This window comes from Rhodnius prolixus, unplaced genomic scaffold (genome assembly GCF_049639745.1).
Source record: "Rhodnius prolixus isolate KJV_2025 unplaced genomic scaffold, Rpr scaffold_3, whole genome shotgun sequence".
NCBI classification, from domain to species: domain Eukaryota; kingdom Metazoa; phylum Arthropoda; class Insecta; order Hemiptera; family Reduviidae; genus Rhodnius; species Rhodnius prolixus.
This window is the reverse complement of record NW_027411603.1, coordinates 39,173,967-39,194,220: the sequence shown is the minus strand read 5'-3', so window position 1 is coordinate 39,194,220 and position 20,254 is coordinate 39,173,967. Positions and strand designations below refer to the sequence as shown.

The following is a 20,254-nucleotide window of genomic DNA, read 5'->3' as shown; positions in this document are numbered from 1 at the left end:
AAAGAGATACAGTTGTAGTAACATTGTCACTTGGTGACCAACATGTCAATTGTTTCCCATCACATAATCTCTTCGTGTAATGAATAATAAATAAGAAACATTCTATGTCCTCTACATACTAAATACATCCTTCTTTGTAGATATTACCTCTTTTTTTTTAAAAGCGTTTTCTTTTGATATTGTTAAATTGTACGGCAATAGAATGTATAGTAGATTACAGGCGAGGCGCACAAATTATTGATAACCGCATCGCATAGACTAAGTTACAAGTCCAGAAACGAATATTTGATTTCCCTTGTCCTTGCTTTATGTACAACAACTGGTATGAATAATAGAGAAGTAGGTTTGCTTACGATCCACTTCCGACCACAATATCTGTTCTTGAACCGAAAAATGAAGTCTCTCCAATCATCTTGAAATTTTGCAGTTGTATTTCCACCAAAAATATATAATAATTCCTATTTTACAAAACCCAAATAAACTTATTTAAAATTAATTTACTTAAAATGAATCTAAGTTGAAACTATTAGAATTTATCACACAGCACATTTCGTGAACATTAAGTGAAATTAGAAATTCTAAAAGAAAAAAAGAAAGACCACCATTATACACATGTAGGATGTTCAAAGATTTGGCATGGCCATTTTGACGTGGGCGTGGCCAGCCAACCCAAGCGCAGCTTTCTATTGGCTACACCAACACCACCCACAATTCACATCTAGGTTTCTCCATTATGATTCGACAACTTTTTATTGCCAATTATTTCTAACTAAAATAAGTTTAAAAAATTTTTAAACAATTTTTTCCCCATAGGTATTTGATGAATTATCAAAATATGCTACAAAAAAGATTTATCCAAAATACACCAAAAATCGATATTGTTTTAACGTAATATTTTCTGTTTTATGTTACTAATTCAAGGAGAAATGAAAAAAAGTTAGAAAATATTCTTTATTTAGTTAAAAAATAAAAAATTAAAACTGTGCTTATTGTTCATTTCAAAATCTGCCATAGCCTCAAGACTATTTGCAAATGGCTGTCATTTAGTTAAACCGATCTGGTATTGTATGTTTTCTTCGACTGCAATTCTCCCCATTTTATAAACGTGTAATGAAATCTTTAAGCTTTTTTTTTAAACAAATAAATACAAATCTTGTGAAAGCTGTCACAGTTGTATCTCTTCACTAATTTACAGGATTTACACTAATTTAATCTATTTTTGAAACAATTATATTCTCAACAACCTTACTTATAATCGTATCAGTTTTTTACTCAGTCTCTATAACAGTAAAATAATATTATCTTAGAAAAGAATGTTAATAATTTTGAAAATATAACCTTCTGATACACAGCTTTTAAGAAGTTGAATTGTGTGTGCTTAAGAGAACATTATATGAAATGCAACCGGTTCGACAAGTTTAACATGAAACTGCTCCTTAAAACTGATCGCATGCTCTTGCCGGCCATACTTCTTACCACAGATCTTTTTTCAAGTGTTAATTTTGCTCTTCACGATGCCACAATATCAGGGAACAATCGATGAAATAAATTATTTTACGATATAATTCTGATTGTTATTTGCTTGTTTCAATTGAACGAGATTCTCGTACGTGAGATTCTTGTGGAAGAAAGATGTTAATTTTCGTTTTGGAGTGTTTTGGTTGCCTGGCTAATAAAGAATGTCTCCATGAGTAAATTTGATTGGATAAAAGTAACTTAATGGATGAAATGTGGAAAGGTTATGCAGATAGCGGTTGAATACATTTTTACAAAGAATTAGGTTTAGGGATGACCGCTGTTATGGAATAATTCTTCCATTTTCTTGGTCCGCAAGTCATGGCGGTTTGAGTATCATCACTGAAGACATACAGTGTCGAACCTCTTTATAAGTCTCTACCTTTTTACAAGGACCGCAGTTTCCTCACCAGTTGTTTTTACATACAAAAAGAGAAACCAGGAGCCAAAGATCTCATATCAAAATCAGTCGCGATGTAAGATGACCTTTCCTCTCGTTTATCGCATTCTGGAAAAAAAAAAAAAAAGCTCCATCTACAAAGACCAGGTTAGGTAGGCGTCTACATTTGTCCTGGTTTGGATCAATCTAGAAGTTGTGCTATTGCTGTGACAGACTTGCTTGTCGCATGCTAGCACTAAACTCAAATCCTTGAAAAGTTTGGAGTTGGTTAATCCTTGAGTCTTAGAACAGTAGTAGGTTCTACACAACTGAGCCTTAGAATTCTATCGTCTAACGCAGGTTCAATTTGGGAATAATAACCTAACGATTATTAAAATTAATTATTAATAAATGATGCCAAATATTTGAGCGGGTAGGAGATATTGTTAAGAGGATATTGGCGATCATGATTATTATCACTCGCATATACTGTTTCCCAAGGGAATAATACTACGAGAGTTGTGCTAGGAACCGACGCGCATACAGGCGCGCGCGGACAATGGAAACATGGCAGATGTGCGTGACGTCACCTCGAGGTCACCGTTGGGAGGGATAGAGACTACGTCACACACGCCTCGCTCTGGCTACAATCCAGCATTTACCAACCTCCTCCTCTCTGTCCACTCTTTGCCTCTCTCTTACCATACTATCTGCGACCACCACCACTTGACGCCACTTCAAGGTTAGCAAATCATAATTACTAGCCGGTCATTCATAACCGATTTTTAAAACATTCTTTTATATTTATATTTTTGTCTTAATTATTATTTTTTTATCACGATATAAATAATAATTTAAAATTACTTAAAACATTTTATGCAATGTTTTAAAAAAAAATCTGTTTTAATAATATTTTCTATTGAATATTATCAAAACTAAATGTGCATGTGCTGGAGTAATGATGATTATGTAACAGAATTGTTGACACTGAGACAGCGTTATCGTTAGATTGATAAATTTTTATCTTCAATTTATAGTCAGTAACAGGATGCTGACACGCTTTGCATCACAATTACAGATTCTATTTGTAAATTTTAAATAATATCTGGGAATCTTTCTTAATTGCAGTTCTTTCTTTTCTTTTTTTTAAATTTGGTTGCATCATTTGTGAAGATAAATTTTGCAAATTAACCAAAATTCATTCCGAGATATGGAAGGCGCTGCATTCCGTGTTTCATGATATTATGTCGATATATCAGGCTTGTATCTAAAAATAATTTCTAACAGTTTTTTGTGTGATTAACCTCTTTTAAATAAGACTTATTAAGGTAGCCTTCTTCTTCATGTTCGGCTTTAAAAGCGTTGAACATGTATCTAGAGTCCTCCACTAACCTCGTCTATCCAGCGCATCTTGTGGCGTCCTACTCTTATTGTGCACTGGACAACATCTCCTTTCTTTCCCCATCTGGGCATCTCAACATCTGCCATTCTAATTAGATGGCCAGCCCATTAACGTTGGCTACTCAAGTTAATCATTTTAGCAACTTCCAGAGTCTAGTATAGAAGCATTTAAACTCGGCATCAACTCTAACTCTGCAGGTTTCCTGCGTCTTGCAGGATCTAGAAGTACCATCTAGAACACAATTACCATCAAAGGCCCGCAGAGAGATATTTGGTGCTTGCAATTTTTAGGGTTTTACTATACCAAAGTAAAGCCTTGTTGAGCAGTAGTCTTCTCTTTATTTTGTCTCTGGCGTTCCAAAATTAAGTAAAATATCAAATTACAACTTTCTGCGATTTTTCGTTTTTCGAGTTGCATACAGACAGACAGACCGTTTTGAAAAAAACCACTTGTTTTGGCTCTCAGAGGATCTTAAAACAGACATTTCCGGACAATTGAAAATCTGCACGATTACCCTAACTTCCATTGTTTGTAGAGTAAGTAAGTATGAAAATGTTGGGTTCCCATGTAAACATATTTAGTTTGCAAACTTTAAAGAACAAAGTTAGAAACCAAAGTGGTTTCTACGTTATTTTTGATGAAAAATGAAAGAAAAAATTGTTCTGCAAATTAATATGGACAATCGATTTTCTTCATTTTGAATTTTGGTCAAATCTTGTTTATTATTAAATAACATACGAGTTAGTATCGTTTTATTAAATTGTTTGGATGTTTTTCAATGTTACGCTTTTTCGTACAGTTTTTGACGACCAACTCACATAAAACTGTTCTACTGGATAGTTTTAATACTGATATGGCTTTTTATATGAATTTTTATATCCTCTCCTACCTTAGAACCTCCAAAAAAAGGTATATTCAGAACAAATATTTGAAGTAAGAGATACTCCTCCATTTAACTAAGTTTAAACAAAATTCATTAGAGTCGCACCTGAATAAGTGGATCTAGTGAATGGTAATGGCGCTTGCAGAATCTATAGGAAGATGAAGAGAAAAAACTCCAATACGATGCTATCATTCAAGGAAGATTCAGACACCTGGGGCAGTTACCAAGCGCTGGAAGAGGGACATATCATTCTTACAGCCCTCTCTGATTTTAGGGTTTCTCCGTTATCTGTGACTGAAAAGAATGATATTAGGGGCTCGCCTGGTACTAGAAAGGAGGCTGAGTAGATCTTGGAGGTTATAGTGCAGAGTTATACCACTTCCTCCACAACGTCGAGCCTTAACTTTCTTTGCTCTACATTCCATACCTTCAGGCTAACGTTTTTACATCTCAATCAGCTATCAAAATTACAAACAAAAGCCAGCATTGAGAGTTTATAACATCCTTCGATTTTCAAGTTGTAATCTTTCTGCATCATTTCTTGTACACTATTATTAGGCTGTCTACTGCAGTATTTCAAACATTGGGGTGCCTAGTAAATCTGGGAAATTTTACACAAGCCAGATGTAAATGTAAAATAATATTTGACAAATCTCTTGCACTAATTTTAAAAACTTTTAAATCTGATTGAAAGGGATTCACTCTGACAGAGAGTGTATTGACTTTCAGAAAAGTTTTAAGGAAATAAAGAGAATCGCTACAACATCTCTAAATTATTCTTCGTTCTACTATAAATCCTCAAATTTAGATTACCAGATGAAACACTCTGATTTGAAAATAGAAGAGGTTATCATTATTTTACAGATTAACAAACATCAAAAGAGCACTTTGAGGTAACAAAAAACAGGTAAAGAAATCCAATTGTTTTATTTTTGATTGAATTGTAACGAAGTTTTTGTTCCCTGATTATTTGTTTTCTGCCTCTGGCTTTTGATGGTGCATTTCTCTAATTGAACAAGCTTTAATTAAAGGCTGGTTTTTTAAAAAGAGGCTTTGATCTTTTTTTAACAGCATTCAAAACAAGTCACCTCATCCATTGAGTATCACAATATTTATTTTTGTTTTGTGGTGTGGCAAAACATTATCCCAGGAACCACAAAATAAATTTTCTTTCACCTTTATTTGACTCATTCTCTCTCATCCTTGATTTATTAAAATATGAAAATTTATATTTACTTTTTTTAATGAATCGCTAAATAATAGAATAATTATTGTTCTAATAGGCGCCACGGTAGCCGAGCGGTTCGATGCGAGACCTGCGAAGCTAATATGTATTGTGGTACTGGGTTCGATTCCGGGTCTCTAGGCCTTGGATTTTATTTAATAGTTAATAAAAGAAATTTATAGTAAAGAATGTTTGCTAGTCGCTCTCATCCACGACACCTAATTGGTAGTTGGATTTCTTTTTCATTTCTTTGTTAATCCGCAAAAAGTAGTTATATGAGTAGTTAAATTCTGCAATAATAAATAATAATACAAATTAAATAAGTTCTTGTATTCTGGCTAACAAATGATCAATAAAAACATAAGACGCTAAATCTTAATCTGAAAATGGAGAATACTTTCTAAAAATTCTTCTGAAAATAAATAAATTGTAGAAAAACTGTAGCAAAAGTAAACATTACCATTGTTTGGTTCAGAAAATATCATAAGTACAAAAAAAAACTGCAACAAAACTAAATCATTTGCAAGAGATTAAAATGCATTTTATATATTTATAAATTCTTTCCTAATTTTTCACCTTGCTGAACCTCAATTTTACATTCAATCTAAACTTTTCTAGACTTTACTTCCAGTTGTGTCCTTTTTTTTTTTTGTCTTCATTTAGATCTTATCTTTAGATTGCAGAACCAAGAAAGAAGTTAATAATGTAAACTTTAGGAAAGTGTATCGTTGTAAATTGGCAAAACATGGGACGCGTAAAATAAATGCCAATTGAAAAGGAAACATTCCAATCAAACTTTAGTTTTGATGCGAAATAGCAAAATTAGATCTATGGGGTAAAAAGTGAAACCATAAATAAGTATTGTTCAAATAAATTAACAAAAAAAAAGCAGTATGTAATAAATCAAGAACCAAAATTGTGTAATGAGTAATGTGAATTAAGTTATTCTTACAATTCCTACAAAAAATAATTTTAAAAATTAGTTATACTTCTGGGTCATCGATGAAAGTTGTATCAATTTTAAGCTACGTTTTGCTGTAGCTGAGGAAATACGAACAGTTTGTAAACTTCTCAAGCTAAATCAAATCTATCGTGCTCTGTTACCCAAGAAAAATAATCAAGATTATTTGAAAGCCCAAGGAACAACAACAATAATATTAATAAACGCTTATTCATATTACACTTTTTTGTATACAATATTTACAGTTTGAATTAAAGCAGAATAAGGCATGGCTATTAGCCGTCTGCCAGGAACCAAGGAACAACAATTTCAGATGTATAAAGAAATTCAAAAGTTTTTGTGTCTCAGATTGAATTAATTGCCAATAAGCTTGTTAATAAATAAATTTCTTGAATTGGAAATAATATCTTGTTCTGAAGTTCATTTTGGAAGAGTGCATAAAGTTTTTCGTGTTCTGAAAACACCTCAAAAACTTAAATTTTTATTTTGAGACGTTTCAAATAAAAGTAGATTTTAGATGGGTATTTAGATCAGTAAATTAGTGCAGAGAAGTTAAAAGAAAAAAAGTTGGAGCTGCTTTCGAGAAATCACAAAAAACTTATAAACTGTTCCAAAATAACACTTCCGTTTGTTAGTTTAAGGCTAAAACATAGGTACCGCCTAAAGCGGAAAAATAGTATAAAAATTAAATACCAAGTTAGAGTTATCTCCTAATTTACAGTTTTAGATTCTGTCAACATAAGCAGATTCTCATACATACACCATTCACTAAAAACTGTTTTCTCGTTTAAGGGACCTAAAAATATGTTCTCTAGCAAAAACTCAAAAATAATAACATGATCCCAATACTTTAACGAGTGTAAGAAAAAGTAAAAATAGTCCACAGTTACTGAAAGTGGTTTAATGATAAGTTTGCTACTAATATTATAAAACAGAGCAAAACAAAAAATAATATGAAGAGAAACTAGTAAAAAAAAAAAATTACGAAATGCCGGGCCATTTATAATAATAGAATAAAAAATGCAAAACATAAGTTTTTGTTACTGGGGTGCATTCCTAGCTGTTGGTAGTAAGAGAGAGATGGCATGAGTATGCGCAGACTGGTTTATAAATTGTTGGAAGTGCGCAGCCAGCTTCAATGGTGGAACTGCGGTGGGGGTCACGGACCAACATTCACTGCTCCACTCTGGCAGTAGCCCGTTACCAGCGATATGGTAGAAACATACTCTCAGTGGTTTGGTAAAAATACGTCTAAAGGATATGAATACTGCTAGTGAACTAGTGTCCATTTGAATGGTGTTTTGTGTGTGTTTCTTAATAACCTGTATAAGGTTAGTGGAATTCATTTCTTGGTAGTGTTGGTATCGTTAAATGGTGAAAATGTCGGTGATGCAAATGGGTAAAAGGCAGCATTGCTACCTTTGCGACTTGCCTCGTTGGCCTTGGGCAATGGTGCACGATTTTACTGAGGCTGTATGCCGTGGATGTGTAAATTATGAAGGAGCCGATCGAATTGAAGTTGTCATTGATACAGCTAGACAAATGAAACGAGCTCATGGATTTCAAGAGGCGAGGTCAGGCAGTGGTTCTACGAGCCACCACCATAGTTCAGCAAATAAGTCGGGCACTTTACACCGGTCAACTAGTGCGTCTCATGAAACAGGACACCAGAATGGGGTAGCTAGCTTGGAAGTAGTTGGAATGCCGCCGGCAGCGCATAGCAGGCAACCTGGCCAACAACCGCCTCAGGGCACACCTATTCATTCTAGTTACACCATGCACCATACTAGGCCTGGTCTTTTAACTGAATACCCAGCTCCTCCACCACCTAGAACTTCAACTTCTAACCAGATGCCTCGAACTTTGTCCAATGATGGCGAACATGAAATGGCCATGTCCCGTGGAAGTGGAGCACGCTTGGCTGGTGGCCATTTATCTAGCCATCATTTAGCTCAAAGCCATACTAGGCCGGGCTCATTACCCCCTCAGAATATTTCATTAAAAAGAGGTTTGTCAACTGGTGAAGAAGATGAACATCATTCGGGTCATCATGCTCATAATGGTGAAAATTCAGCAAAAAGGATGATGTCTGTGGAAGATCAACATGCAGCCGCAAGTAGACCTCCGCTAACAAGAGGTGATTCCCTTCCAGCAGTCAGTTTAGCCGTACCTTTTGTTGAGAGAGTCTTTAAAACTGAACCCAAACTACCTATAAGAGCTCCCTCATTTGACACGGCCACTTCGTATAAACCAAACGGTAAATATAAGAAGTAAAATATATTGAATTTTTCTAAATAATGAGATTTTTCATCTCGAATCTTGCTAAGTTTTACCTTGTAAAAATTGTGATTATCAGAGTAAAAAAAAAAATTGCAATGACATGTACTGAATTCAATTCAAAATAGTTATAAACATGTTTCTAGTGTGTACGTTGCCGATTGTTAATGTTTTGTGTAATTTCCCCCTCTTCGGTAGGAAGTGTTTACGTATAGGATCGATAAGAGAAGGAGTCCCCTTGCTCATAGGCGCCCATCTCTCGTGACGTCACGCCACATGCGCGCTGCCCAACTTTGTCAATACAATGCTGCGTTAAGCGTTACTCCACTACTTCACATTTACTTAAATCATTTTTTACTCTTTCTCTAATTTTTTTTTTTAATAAATACTGAATCAAAAATAAAATTATTAGCAATATTTGTCCCATTCTGCTTCCTTTTTATAATTTTTTTGTTGTAATGCATGAGATTAGAAATACAAGTTTTTCGTTATGACTTAAGAAAAAGAAACGTAATTTTCCCTTTGTGAATGTACTCAGAGCACGTTGCTTTAAAACAATTTGCTACCTTTATCGATACTACTATTTGTTAGATTAAATGGCATGTACAAGTATCCTTTGTAAACATTTGACGTAGTGTTTCCTTCCCCCTTCCACCTATTTTATGTGAAACTCCTCCCCAAGAGAGTAATCATCCATGATAAGCATTCTATGATGCAGTGCTTATTTGTTTTACTTTCGCTCTTATTTTTGTTCGTATTCAAATAAGTCAAATAATTTCAAGTATTAAGTATTGCTTCTCTTTTAGTAGTCTCGTTATTCGTGCCTTTTGTAACAACATAGTAGTTCTAGTCTTAATTCAAGGTTGTTTAACATTTTTGTAAAATTAGTCGCATTTTAATTTTCAACCTGATAAGTTTATAAAATCCGAAAATTAACTAGTTCAGTTAAATTATCACTTTGGCTAAGTCCTCTAGTCAGCTGGCGCACAAGTTCTTGATAAGTGCCTTCGACATTAGGTTATCGCCCTAGTTTTTTTTATCAGCATAATTTGAGGTTTTATGTTGTGTTTTAAATTAAAATTAATGTCGTAAAGAGGAGGCCATCTTCATTAAAAGAAGTAGCGATTGGTAAGAAAAGGAGTAAATTTTATCGTCCTTGGTACTCTTTCGGTCGTAAAACCGTTGCTAGTTGAGGCCGTGAAATCCGGTTGGTGAGAGGGAACAGCATCGATTTCCGCCGTGGGTTCTTGAATAGGCCTGACGTCACAGTCCAAGGCCTTGTTGTCTGGTGTGTTGTTGGTCGGTTGGAGTCGGGAGTGCTCGGAAACACCGTGGAATGCAGGCTTCTCGCTGCTCTATGAATGCCGTAATCTCCGTGCGGCCGAGTGCTAGCTTGGTACGTCACGCGAGGCCAATGTTGCCGCTTTGTCAGCTACGCAGGCGCTCCTATTCATTTGGCAACACTGTACACGTCACGTCCTGACGTCACTATAACATTGACCGAACGTACTCTCTCTGCCACCTATAGCGTTGCACAACTGACTTTATTTTCTATTATTTACTTAAAATACACAATTCTCATATCTACCTTTCTTCAATTTAGCTCCTAAAATTCTAAAATTAGTTAATATTTTCTTACGTCTTCAATTTAAATATTTCATCTATTACTCTGATGTAATTTTGATTAATTAATCATTTGCTAAGTCTGATTCGGCTGATTAGGAAAAACAGATGCATAAATTATCGTTATGTGTGAAATATTATGGAAAGTTGAGAGTAGATCATTGGTTAGAGAACTGGACTGGGAATGCGAAGGTACTGGGTTCACGTCCAGCTACCCAAGTCATGAGATTTTACATACTGCAAAAACTTATATCTAATAGCCCGGTAATAGTCAGTTCATCTCTTACGCAAGAAAAATGCCCTGAGGCCTAACATTGCCCGTAGTACCTGAGAAAGCTTCCGGCAATTATTTGTTAAAAGTCAGTTAATAAATTAAAAAAAATCTAATCTAAGTTCGTTCACAAAATTGTTCGCAAAAATAGTTCATTAAAAGAAAAATGTCCTTTGTCTAAAAATAAGATTTTTCATTGATCAGATGTTTGGTGATAATTCACGTAAGAGGCCACAACACAGTGACTGCCTGCCTGCCATTATACCAAAAATAACCTTAAAATAAATTTGGTACAAATGCTAAAGAATGGAAAAAGCCATTCTTTAGAATTGATAAACAGAATGTTTGCCATGTGTTTTGGAGCATTTCTGTGTAAATAGCCCATGTAAATATTTCATTTAGCGTATTAAGTAGAGTATTGCGTGTACTGATCTACTCAAAACCGTATTTCTTCTTAGTATCTAAAGTATATTATTCTTTTACTACCCAAAAATAAAATAATGTAAAAATGACGTATTTCTTAGAAATAATACGATTCGTCTTGTCCAAACTATAACAGATTTTTTTTTTAAATTGCACTACTAATTTATTTAAATTATTTAAGGAATTTTTCTTTTATTGCTACTGCAGCGTGGTTTTAAATTCATTCATTTACGACCGTCTATACATAATAGACTATTTTTTGTTTTTTAAATGTGATAAATTTCTTTCTAACATAAATAAAACCTAAAATCTTCATTTTTATTATTTTGAATTTGATGGATGTGAATTTTGAATTAAAAGGTCTCTGAATGTTTTTGGCTGCGTAACTCAATTTTCTTGTATGCAGTTTTCAATTTTTATTGTCTTCTTGTTTATATGGATCCCAAATATTTACAATGGGAATTTAAAAATTCATATTTTGATACAATTAAATAATTTTCCTAAATAATTATTTTTTAAAAGCTTTTCTTTGCTTTGATGTATCAAAATGTTTTTGTGATCTTTAAATGTTTCAAAATTTATTTACTCTACTTTAGGGTATCCAGGAACTGGTTTATCTAATGGAGGCAGCAGCGGAGGTAGTAACTCCCCGCTGGGAACCAGAACTAGTTCACCACCCGAACAGGGTGGTCAAGGGGCAAGTGGGGGTACTGCTGGGACTGGAGGTGCAGGCAGCGGTACTGGAGGATCCACCGGAGGCGGTAATTCCGGCCAGTCTCCTATGGCAGCATTAATGTCGGTAGCTGATAATCTGCCTCCAGGATCACCTCGTAGTGCTGGAGGCAGTCCTCCAGGTACTGTTGCCGCACCAGCTGCTCCCAGATCTGCTTCTAGAAGTTCACAGCATTCACCTAACTCTTCCGGTAAGTAATTGATAAAATTTACATTTAATTTTGTTTAAATAAAATATTTTAACCAAAAAACAGCAAAGTTTTAACGGTTTTAGTATAACAATCAAATTTTGTTTAAAGTTGTTGAGATCTCTTCTACTTTCTATGGGCTCCCAGGAATTGATATTATTTCCAATTAAAATAGAAAAAAATAAATATATATATCGTTTACACAGAAATCAGTGTTGAACTCGACTTTTAAAAATATTTGGTCCTCAGTGTTGGATAATGTGGCTGATTCTTATCTGCCTTAACAGACATGTTTTTTTTGCCTAACTTTCGTCTTTAAAAATTACAATTTTACTGGATAAATTGTATTGAAATTTTAGATTACCTGTTACAAATTAGATAGCTTGCAGATATAGGTTCTGAATTTACACCCTGCATTTCACTAATCAGCCACAAGTCTTCTAATTCTCTTAATCCAAAGATAAATTACCGGAAAATATATGTATTATACTATTGACGATATAAAAAATATAAAGATAACTAAACTAAAAGTGATAGTGAAGAATTTTTGTGATAAATTCGAAAATGTAACTTGGAAAAACACATTTCTAGTTAATTTACTCTAACTTGGGATTCTTACGTTTTTAATTTTTATTGATATTATTTATATAAAGAGCCTTGATTTTATGTTAAACTATTTTTAAGCAATACTTAAGCGGAATGCTTAACATTGCAGTCCTTCCAAAACATATCGAGAAGCTAATTTCCTTTTAGGAAAAGTTATAAATGGTTTAAAGAATGGGATTTATATCAGAAAAATAGCAAAGAACATTTGTGACAATTTAAAACAAATTATTTAAGAGAAAATGACAATATCCAAGCCCAAATTTTCTGGATCAGCCTAACTTACAATATTTTTGAGAAATGCGGTTTGTATGACGAGAATGGGAGATTCCCACAATTCCTGTAGGCTAGATTCTTCTTGAAGTAACGTTCTTCTGAATATTTATGGAAGGCGATGTAATGGAGGGGCGAGTTGGCTCTACGAAGTGGTTGTGGTAACTCCTTTTTCTGTTTCTTGATTTTCGTTTAGAGTTTTTGAGCGAATTGTTTAATCACATGGTAGTGATTCTTCAGGTCCTCCACCTGGAGGCGCTACGAGAAAGGTTGAAGTGTAGAGTACCCCGTGAAAGAAAAAGATTATGTAATTTTATAAATGTTTTTATTGTCCACTTACTAATGTAAATTAAAAATTTATAAATTTATATTAAATTGTAGGTTCAACTAGCGGAAGTGGCCGACGATCTTCAGGTAGTAAACATGTAAGTTCCACTACAGTAACATCCAGTGAAAGTAGTGGAGGTGGAGCCAATAATGGCACGGAACAAACGAATGAACCTCAAGGGGCACAACCACCAGCCCAAGCGACCACACTTAAGTGTACATTATGTCAAGAAAGATTGGAAGATACACATTTTGTACAGTGTCCGTCAGTGCCACATCACAAATTTTGTTTCCCTTGCTCAAGGGATAGTATCAAACGGCAGGGTGCCGGCTCTGAGGTAACTGTTGTAATATTTATTAAGTTTTTCTAACTAAATTAATAGTTTTTACAGTAAGATGTAAGACATTCTTCTTGTTCTTAACTAAAGAATAACTTTGTAAACAAAACTCCATTTTAAATATTTTATATCCTTTTTTTTCTTTTTATTTATTTATTTTCTTAATAGAAATAACTTTTAGCGAATTTCATCTGCGCCATAGTTTCTTGAAGAAAATATTTTACTAATACAACGCTGTTAAATTCAATTATCTTTGGGAATGACCTTAGATAAATCTGCTGCATCCTTTTATAATCCACTTTTCTCTATTGTGGCTGCCTAAATTGTTAGCGTTTTTGCATAGAATGTAGGTGCCCTCAAATAGTTAGTCTTTATATATAGAATGTAGGCGTTCTGAAACGTTAAATGTGTAAGTTTAACGAGTGTTTTGTGTTAGTTGAGCTATAGTTTTGGTAAATCCAATTGCACTCAAATATCAACCACTCACTGCAGTCCTTACGTGTATTAGTGAGTGAATGAGGTGTTGTGTAAGTGTTTTCCGTTATGTTAGACTGTGATACCCGAAGTAAAGGCAAATTTCCTTGAGAAGTGGCTAATACCACTACCCTCTTTGGTATTCGCAGATATTCAAATGTATAACGAAGATCAGTAAAAAGGTGTCATAACATTGCAAACTCTCCAGGAATAAGAATATAATGAAATTTTCTTACCTTATGTATTTCTATTGATGGATTGGAGGGCGTTATAACTGACTACCACACTGTTCCCAAAATTTCACTATTAAGCCCGGGGCCCCTTTATTTTGAGAGTGATTAACACTAACTATTGAAAACCAGCCTACATGTGGCCTAAATTTACTTATTATTTTAAATTTATTACTTTTTCCCCATGGAAAAAATTGAAATAATTTCGTTAATACAAATAGGTAAATTAAACACTTAGCAATTGGAACTGGTAACGTATCTTAAGGAAACTTGTATACATTTTGAGATAAAAGTGATGAAACGGAATATGAGATTAATTTTTTCTATTGAATTAGAAACTCCCATTAAAACTGCTTTTATTTTCCTTATTTTATATCCCTACTCCCAACAGGCTTAGTAATTTTACTTTAAATGGCATTTTGTTCAATAAATACCTTACCTTACCGTTTCATTATTGTATTGATTATAAATTTGTTTAAAATATCAATGTAATTAACCGAAGTAAAAAAAATGGATACTCTTAATTGAAAGTTCTCTATATTCCTACAATTTTACAACTGTTTATTCTTTTGGTTGTTACTTTGTTTTATACAATGAGTATTTTGGTACCTAGCCAATTTGGCTTCGTTCTTATCTTAAAAGTTTATAATTATTTCTGTTTCAAGTATTTGTCAAGTAATCATTCTCTTAAATCATTTTTATTTTTGTTTTTTGTTAGATTTTTTTTAAAATTTCATTTAAGTTCTGAGTCTTTCTGCAAATTAAAAAAAAATACCACATATCTATAAAAATAAAATAGTAATTTTTGGAGTATCATCAATAAATTATACAGCTAAACTTCACTACCCTTTATAAAATAGTATATATGTGTATAAATAACGCTCCCTTTGACATTATCTAAGTTCAAAAATTAAGAATAGTATGTTTAGAGAAGCCTTATTTTATCTTACGTTTGTTCCCTTAAAAATGCTCTTTTCAGATCTCAGAAACTTTATTGGTTGGCAAGGGTTAATAAACTTTTACTCCCTCCAATCGCTGTTAACATAAATCTTATGTTTAGTCTTTTTTTTCATGATAATTATCTGCTTTAGACTGTTTTGTCTCCCGAACTGAATTTTACTATCTCACTCATATTAAATTGAAATTTAATTTTCTTATATTTTTGGATGGCATTTAATTTATAAATATAATAATAATAATAAATTATGAACAACTTCTTAATGAATGGCTTGTCTTACATCTTACATTTTGCTGTTTATTATAACTTTACTAAAGGCAATAAATGAATGCTTAATAAATACTGTTTATCTTCAGGTATACTGCCCAAGTGGTGAAAAATGTCCTTTGGCAAACTCGAATGTTCCTTGGGCTTTTATGCAAGGAGAGATAGCGACCATCCTCGGTGAAGAGTTTAAACCGAAAAAGGAACGTGATACCTAGGTAACAAAGAGGCGTTAGCCTAACTGGCTGGTTTTTAACTCTTGTTCACTACTTAACCAGTGTATGTTAAAAAAAAAAAAAAAAAGTATTTACATTATACACTGGAATTAAGTATTTCTATGTGTAAATACCCTTTTCTGTCGTTTGCACAGCCAAAAAAGCGAGGGTAAATGATATATCTCAAATATTTAAAATAAATAAATAAATGAGATGATTTATTGTATGGTATTCTCTTCCGATTCAGGAGAGAAGTTAAAAGTAAATTTTCTGTAGCCGGTCGAAGTAAAAACTTGGCTACAAATAATTGTATAGATGTCTGTATATTATCATGAAAATTATTTGATTACATCTTTCTTAAGTGAGATTGGATCTCTCTCTTAAATCTTTGAACCAGTGAAGGAGAAAATGTGTATTTTTTTTTTAATTTTTAATTGTTATTATTTTTAAAGCGAGGCACAACTTTTACGCCTCTCGGCAAGATAGAGTGCTGGACTTTTTTTTACCATGCTAAAATGACTTTTTATTTGTCAAAAAAAATTTTTAATTTGTTTTAATAGATGCTAAATTTACTTTGCAGTTTGCCTTTATATTAAAATAGTAAAGAGATATTTTAAGGAACTATGTTGTGTCCTCCCCAACAAATTCAAAACATCTGTCAAATTTGAAAGCTTGAATAAAAGGAAAAATAAATAAATATACATATTTGTATAAATTTTTGTAAAGAAATAATCAAATATTAAGAGTTACGCTTTTATTACTATATTATTTATAAGAATGTTGGTGTATTATAGAAACTGATTGGTTGTATATATTTTTGTGGGTTATTAGTCAGAGAAGAAGCAGCAGTTTTTTTAGGCTGGGGACTGCTTTTGTGTATAAAAGTAAAATTATCAATACAGCCAAGAAAAAATAATTGTACAAATTTTACAATTTTATACTCTTCTCAGTCTTTCAGTGTCAGTGTAAACCCTTGCGCTACGCTTATTAGATTTATCTCTCATTATTATATGTTTCTTAACAAAAATAAAATAAATTAAATTTCGCACATTACAATTTCTCAGTTTAAAAAAATAATATAAATAACATTGTATAAGCATTATTTGAAGTTTTAGACATATTATGGACTATTGTTTTTTTTTTTTATATTTGTATTGTGGCAAGTAAACGCAAGGCCTAAAAAAAGAAACAAAAAAACAATCTTCACTAAAAAAGAAAAAAGAATTTAACTTACTGGAAGGGTTTAAAACAAGTTTGCCCAAAATGGAATAAAGTCTATTTGAATTCTGAATAATAATGTAATTTTTTTCATAATTTATTTATTTTTCTTTTTTATTAAGAAATACTTGTATATCAATTATGTAAGATTATTATAATTGTGTGAAGGGTTATCTTAGATTTGCCTAGTCACTCCATGGACTTATTAATGGTCCTACAGAAAGGAACTCCAGAACTCGCGTGTTTTTTAGAGAAACGTCCAAAATATGCTACGTTCTCTCTCATTCTCTCTCTCCCCCTCCCTAGGTTGAACAAATTCAACACTAAAAAGTTATTTTGTATCATATTTAGCCTTTAAGGTATTTTGTCAAACGCGAGCTATGTCCTCTATGTTGCTTTTTTTTAAAATTGAAAAAAAAATTGCATTGCTACCACTTGTTTATATTGGTGTAAAGAAATATGTAACATTAACTTTTGAAAAGAATAAAGAGACTTTTTTTTTTAAAGTGTAAATATATAATAATTATTTTTTGCCATTGTACAGAATATGGCATAATTTTTGAAGTAGTGCAAAAATATTGGTGTTACGAAAATGTTAACCTTGTAAAAAAAGGAAATGTAGGTAGTAATAGATTGTGCTCACCTTATTGCCCAAAAACTTAGATTCTAATTAATTAGTACGGGAAATGAAATGCCTACATTTAAATAAGTAACAATTTAAAAAATACCTACAAAGCGTGTGTTTTTATTCGCCATTTCTTTCTAAAGGACTTACAGAAAACAATATGGCATAATTTGTTGAAAGAATTGTGGGTTTTTTTTGTTTGAGAATATTACAGTATTGTTATTTAGTTTCTCTGGATAGTTTGCAGAAATTAGTAGTAAGAAATGTGCTGAAATTTTCAATTTTCCTGTATATAATGTTTGAAGTTTTAACAAGAATAATTTATTGGATATTTGTAAAAAAAAACTCAATATTCTGGTTACTTTTCGTTAAAACATTTGGAAATCTTGATCTTTCGGACTAAGAAAATGTCCCAACCCCGTGGGGTTAAACTCGTTTCATTGCATATTCATTGACACTTCATCATCATATTTAAAAAGGGTTACTCATGAGTCTGTCTGCACAACTACTTATGTTGAAGAAGATCGTAAAAATAATTTATTTTTATTTTTATTATCTCATCTATCAACTAACTTTTTAACATCTAATCATTGAATTTAAATTATTTGTTGTATTTAATTAAAAGCTTCAAAAAAAAAAAAAATATTTATAGCCGATAGGCAACTGTTTCTTCTCTGTTTTCATTTAAGCCCGATTGGAAAATAAAAAAACAACAAATTTTCTTGAGTTTCAGGGTTCTTTCTGCAAAACGTAAATTCTGCAACTTATCTTAGAGGAATTCCCTACCCATAACCCATACCAATCATCTTTTAAAACCCACAATTATTCCAACCAGTCATCGCAGTCAAACATAATCAAATGTAATATTTATTATTTGAATAAAAAATTATCAATAACAGCTTCTAACATTTTAAAACATACTTCTCTGACAACTTTGTTTTTGGTTCTAATCTAATAGTAAGTACTTCATTGCTTTTGTTCAAATGTATTTTTCAAAGAAAAAGATATGTTTTGCCCATATAATTAGCAAACTAATAGTTCTTTCAAGGCATCTCTATATTATTAGGATTAATAATTAAAAAATACGGATTAAGCAGTCATTATGTAAAATAGATTTTAAGGTATAAAACTTAGTAAATGTTTAAAATATTATTTCATTATACGTTGATCATCTTACTACTAATTTGTATAAGTTTGTACTGTATATGATAATCATTATTTTATAATGGAACTAGAATGCAGAAAGTTGTATAAAATAATAATATTATAAATAAGAATTGTTAGCATTAGATGTGCAAATAGAAATTTGTAAATAAAATAATATGCCTGATTAAAAGTTGCGTAAGTGATCACCACATTATCTGCTATTCTGAGGAGATAATTCACTATAAATTCTTAATTTGTTGTGATAAAGAAATAAATAAAATTTCAGATAGGGCACATAAATATTATGCTCATGTCTTGTTATATAGCGTTAGTTATCGAGCAAATTATACACCAGAATAGAGTTGGATTTTTATTTTAAATGTTTTATTTCTCCGTATAAAACTTAATTAAATTGTGAATCGATACTAATTTTTTGCACCCAACAGTACCCCTGAATCATGATTTAAATTTTTTTATAACTGTTAATCAAAGCATATTAACAAAAAATAGAAAAAGTTTAATAACAAAATATTGATGTAATTACAATCCAAGTTTATGTTATGAAAGGTTCACATATAAGCTTTTGTAGTTGTCACAACAGCAATTTGTTTAAATTATTCAGAACAGCTCTGCCATAGTTAGTTAAAAAGAAATAAAACTATTTTGGTGTTAAAAATTTATATATTATCATAGTAAACCTTTATTTAACCATAGACCTATTACTCTTCTTTCATCATAATGAACCTCCTGCCTTGGTTTCTTCTCAAATACTTTGAAAATTGAATCATCAACGTAAATCATCTCGATAACGCTGTAGGTTTCGCTACAAATGTAAATTATCGTTGCACACATCCTGGGTACATTATTTACAGAATAATAATACTTAGATTTCGTGAAAATTGTATCGTATTTCTTAGTTTGAACAAAATAAAAATGACTTCGATAGAAAGGGTAACAAGAAAAACTAAAAGAATTGTACTCGTATTTTAACAAAATTATTAAGGTGTTCACTTACGTTATTCAGATTTTCTATCCTTGGTAGAGATCAATTATCTACTCTATATTCTAGACCACAATATTTTGAGAAATTTAGTCTCTACTTCAGAGCTACAAAATAACCATTTTAAAATTATTAAGCTGTACTAAAATCTAGAATTCTTTTTTTAAAATTATTTTATTTAAATAGAATTTATATTACAGTAATAAAACATGACTGACGTTTGGTTCAAAAATATAATACTTTTTTTATTATTTATTTAAAGTTTTTCAACGGTCCTTCTAGTGCACCAGTAATTATCTTCAGAAGTTATTATGTAAAAAAGAAGTGAGAAACTACCACACTTAATAAGTGAATGATTCACGCACTAGCACTTTCACTAGAGAGGATGTCTTGAGGCCACTGATTAAGCCGTTTAGAAGGGTTGTCAGGGAGAGTTCGGGATGAGAGGCAACTGACTAATAAATTAGAATTTGAGGATGTATTTCTTCAGGATCTCGGATATTTCAGTTGTCATAGTGGATTGGATACATAAAAAGCGTTAACTATTGTACGAAGGATTTCGGATTGTAGGGACTGGATGCAGTTGAGGTTGGAAGGTCATTTGAACGAACGCTTCAGCTCGATGTTGTAAGGCCAAATAGATCAAATTAGTGATGTATGAAGTAAGTGATGTTTTGTCAGTCTTAATTTGTTGTGTAGAAGTC

The 20,254-nt window shown here is 32.1% G+C and overlaps 2 protein-coding genes across 4 annotated transcripts in view; both read left to right on the top strand.

Annotated features, from left to right (window-relative positions):
* The window catches only part of LOC141452624 (uncharacterized), a 266,411-nt gene that overhangs the window by 235,394 nt on the left and 10,763 nt on the right, over positions 1-20,254 (top strand). The gene's annotated exons all lie outside the window — the stretch shown is intronic.
* Pits (Protein interacting with Ttk69 and Sin3A) lies at positions 7,527-19,230 on the top strand. Its single transcript, XM_074124954.1, has 4 exons — positions 7,527-8,622; positions 11,556-11,882; positions 13,137-13,420; positions 15,439-19,230. The coding sequence occupies exons 1-4, from the start codon at positions 7,737-7,739 to the stop codon at positions 15,562-15,564; spliced, it is 1,623 nt and encodes a 540-aa protein (XP_073981055.1). The 5' UTR covers positions 7,527-7,736; the 3' UTR covers positions 15,565-19,230.

Excerpts from the sequence above, each read along its gene's own strand:
- Pits (XM_074124954.1), top strand. The coding sequence starts at position 7,737 with ATGGTGAAAATGTCGGTGATGCAAATGGGTAAAAGGCAGCATTGCTAC. Across the intron at positions 8,623-11,555 it reads CACTTCGTATAAACCAAACG|GGTATCCAGGAACTGGTTTA; the intron begins GTAAATATAAGA and ends ACTCTACTTTAG. Across the intron at positions 13,421-15,438 it reads GGCAGGGTGCCGGCTCTGAG|GTATACTGCCCAAGTGGTGA; the intron begins GTAACTGTTGTA and ends GTTTATCTTCAG.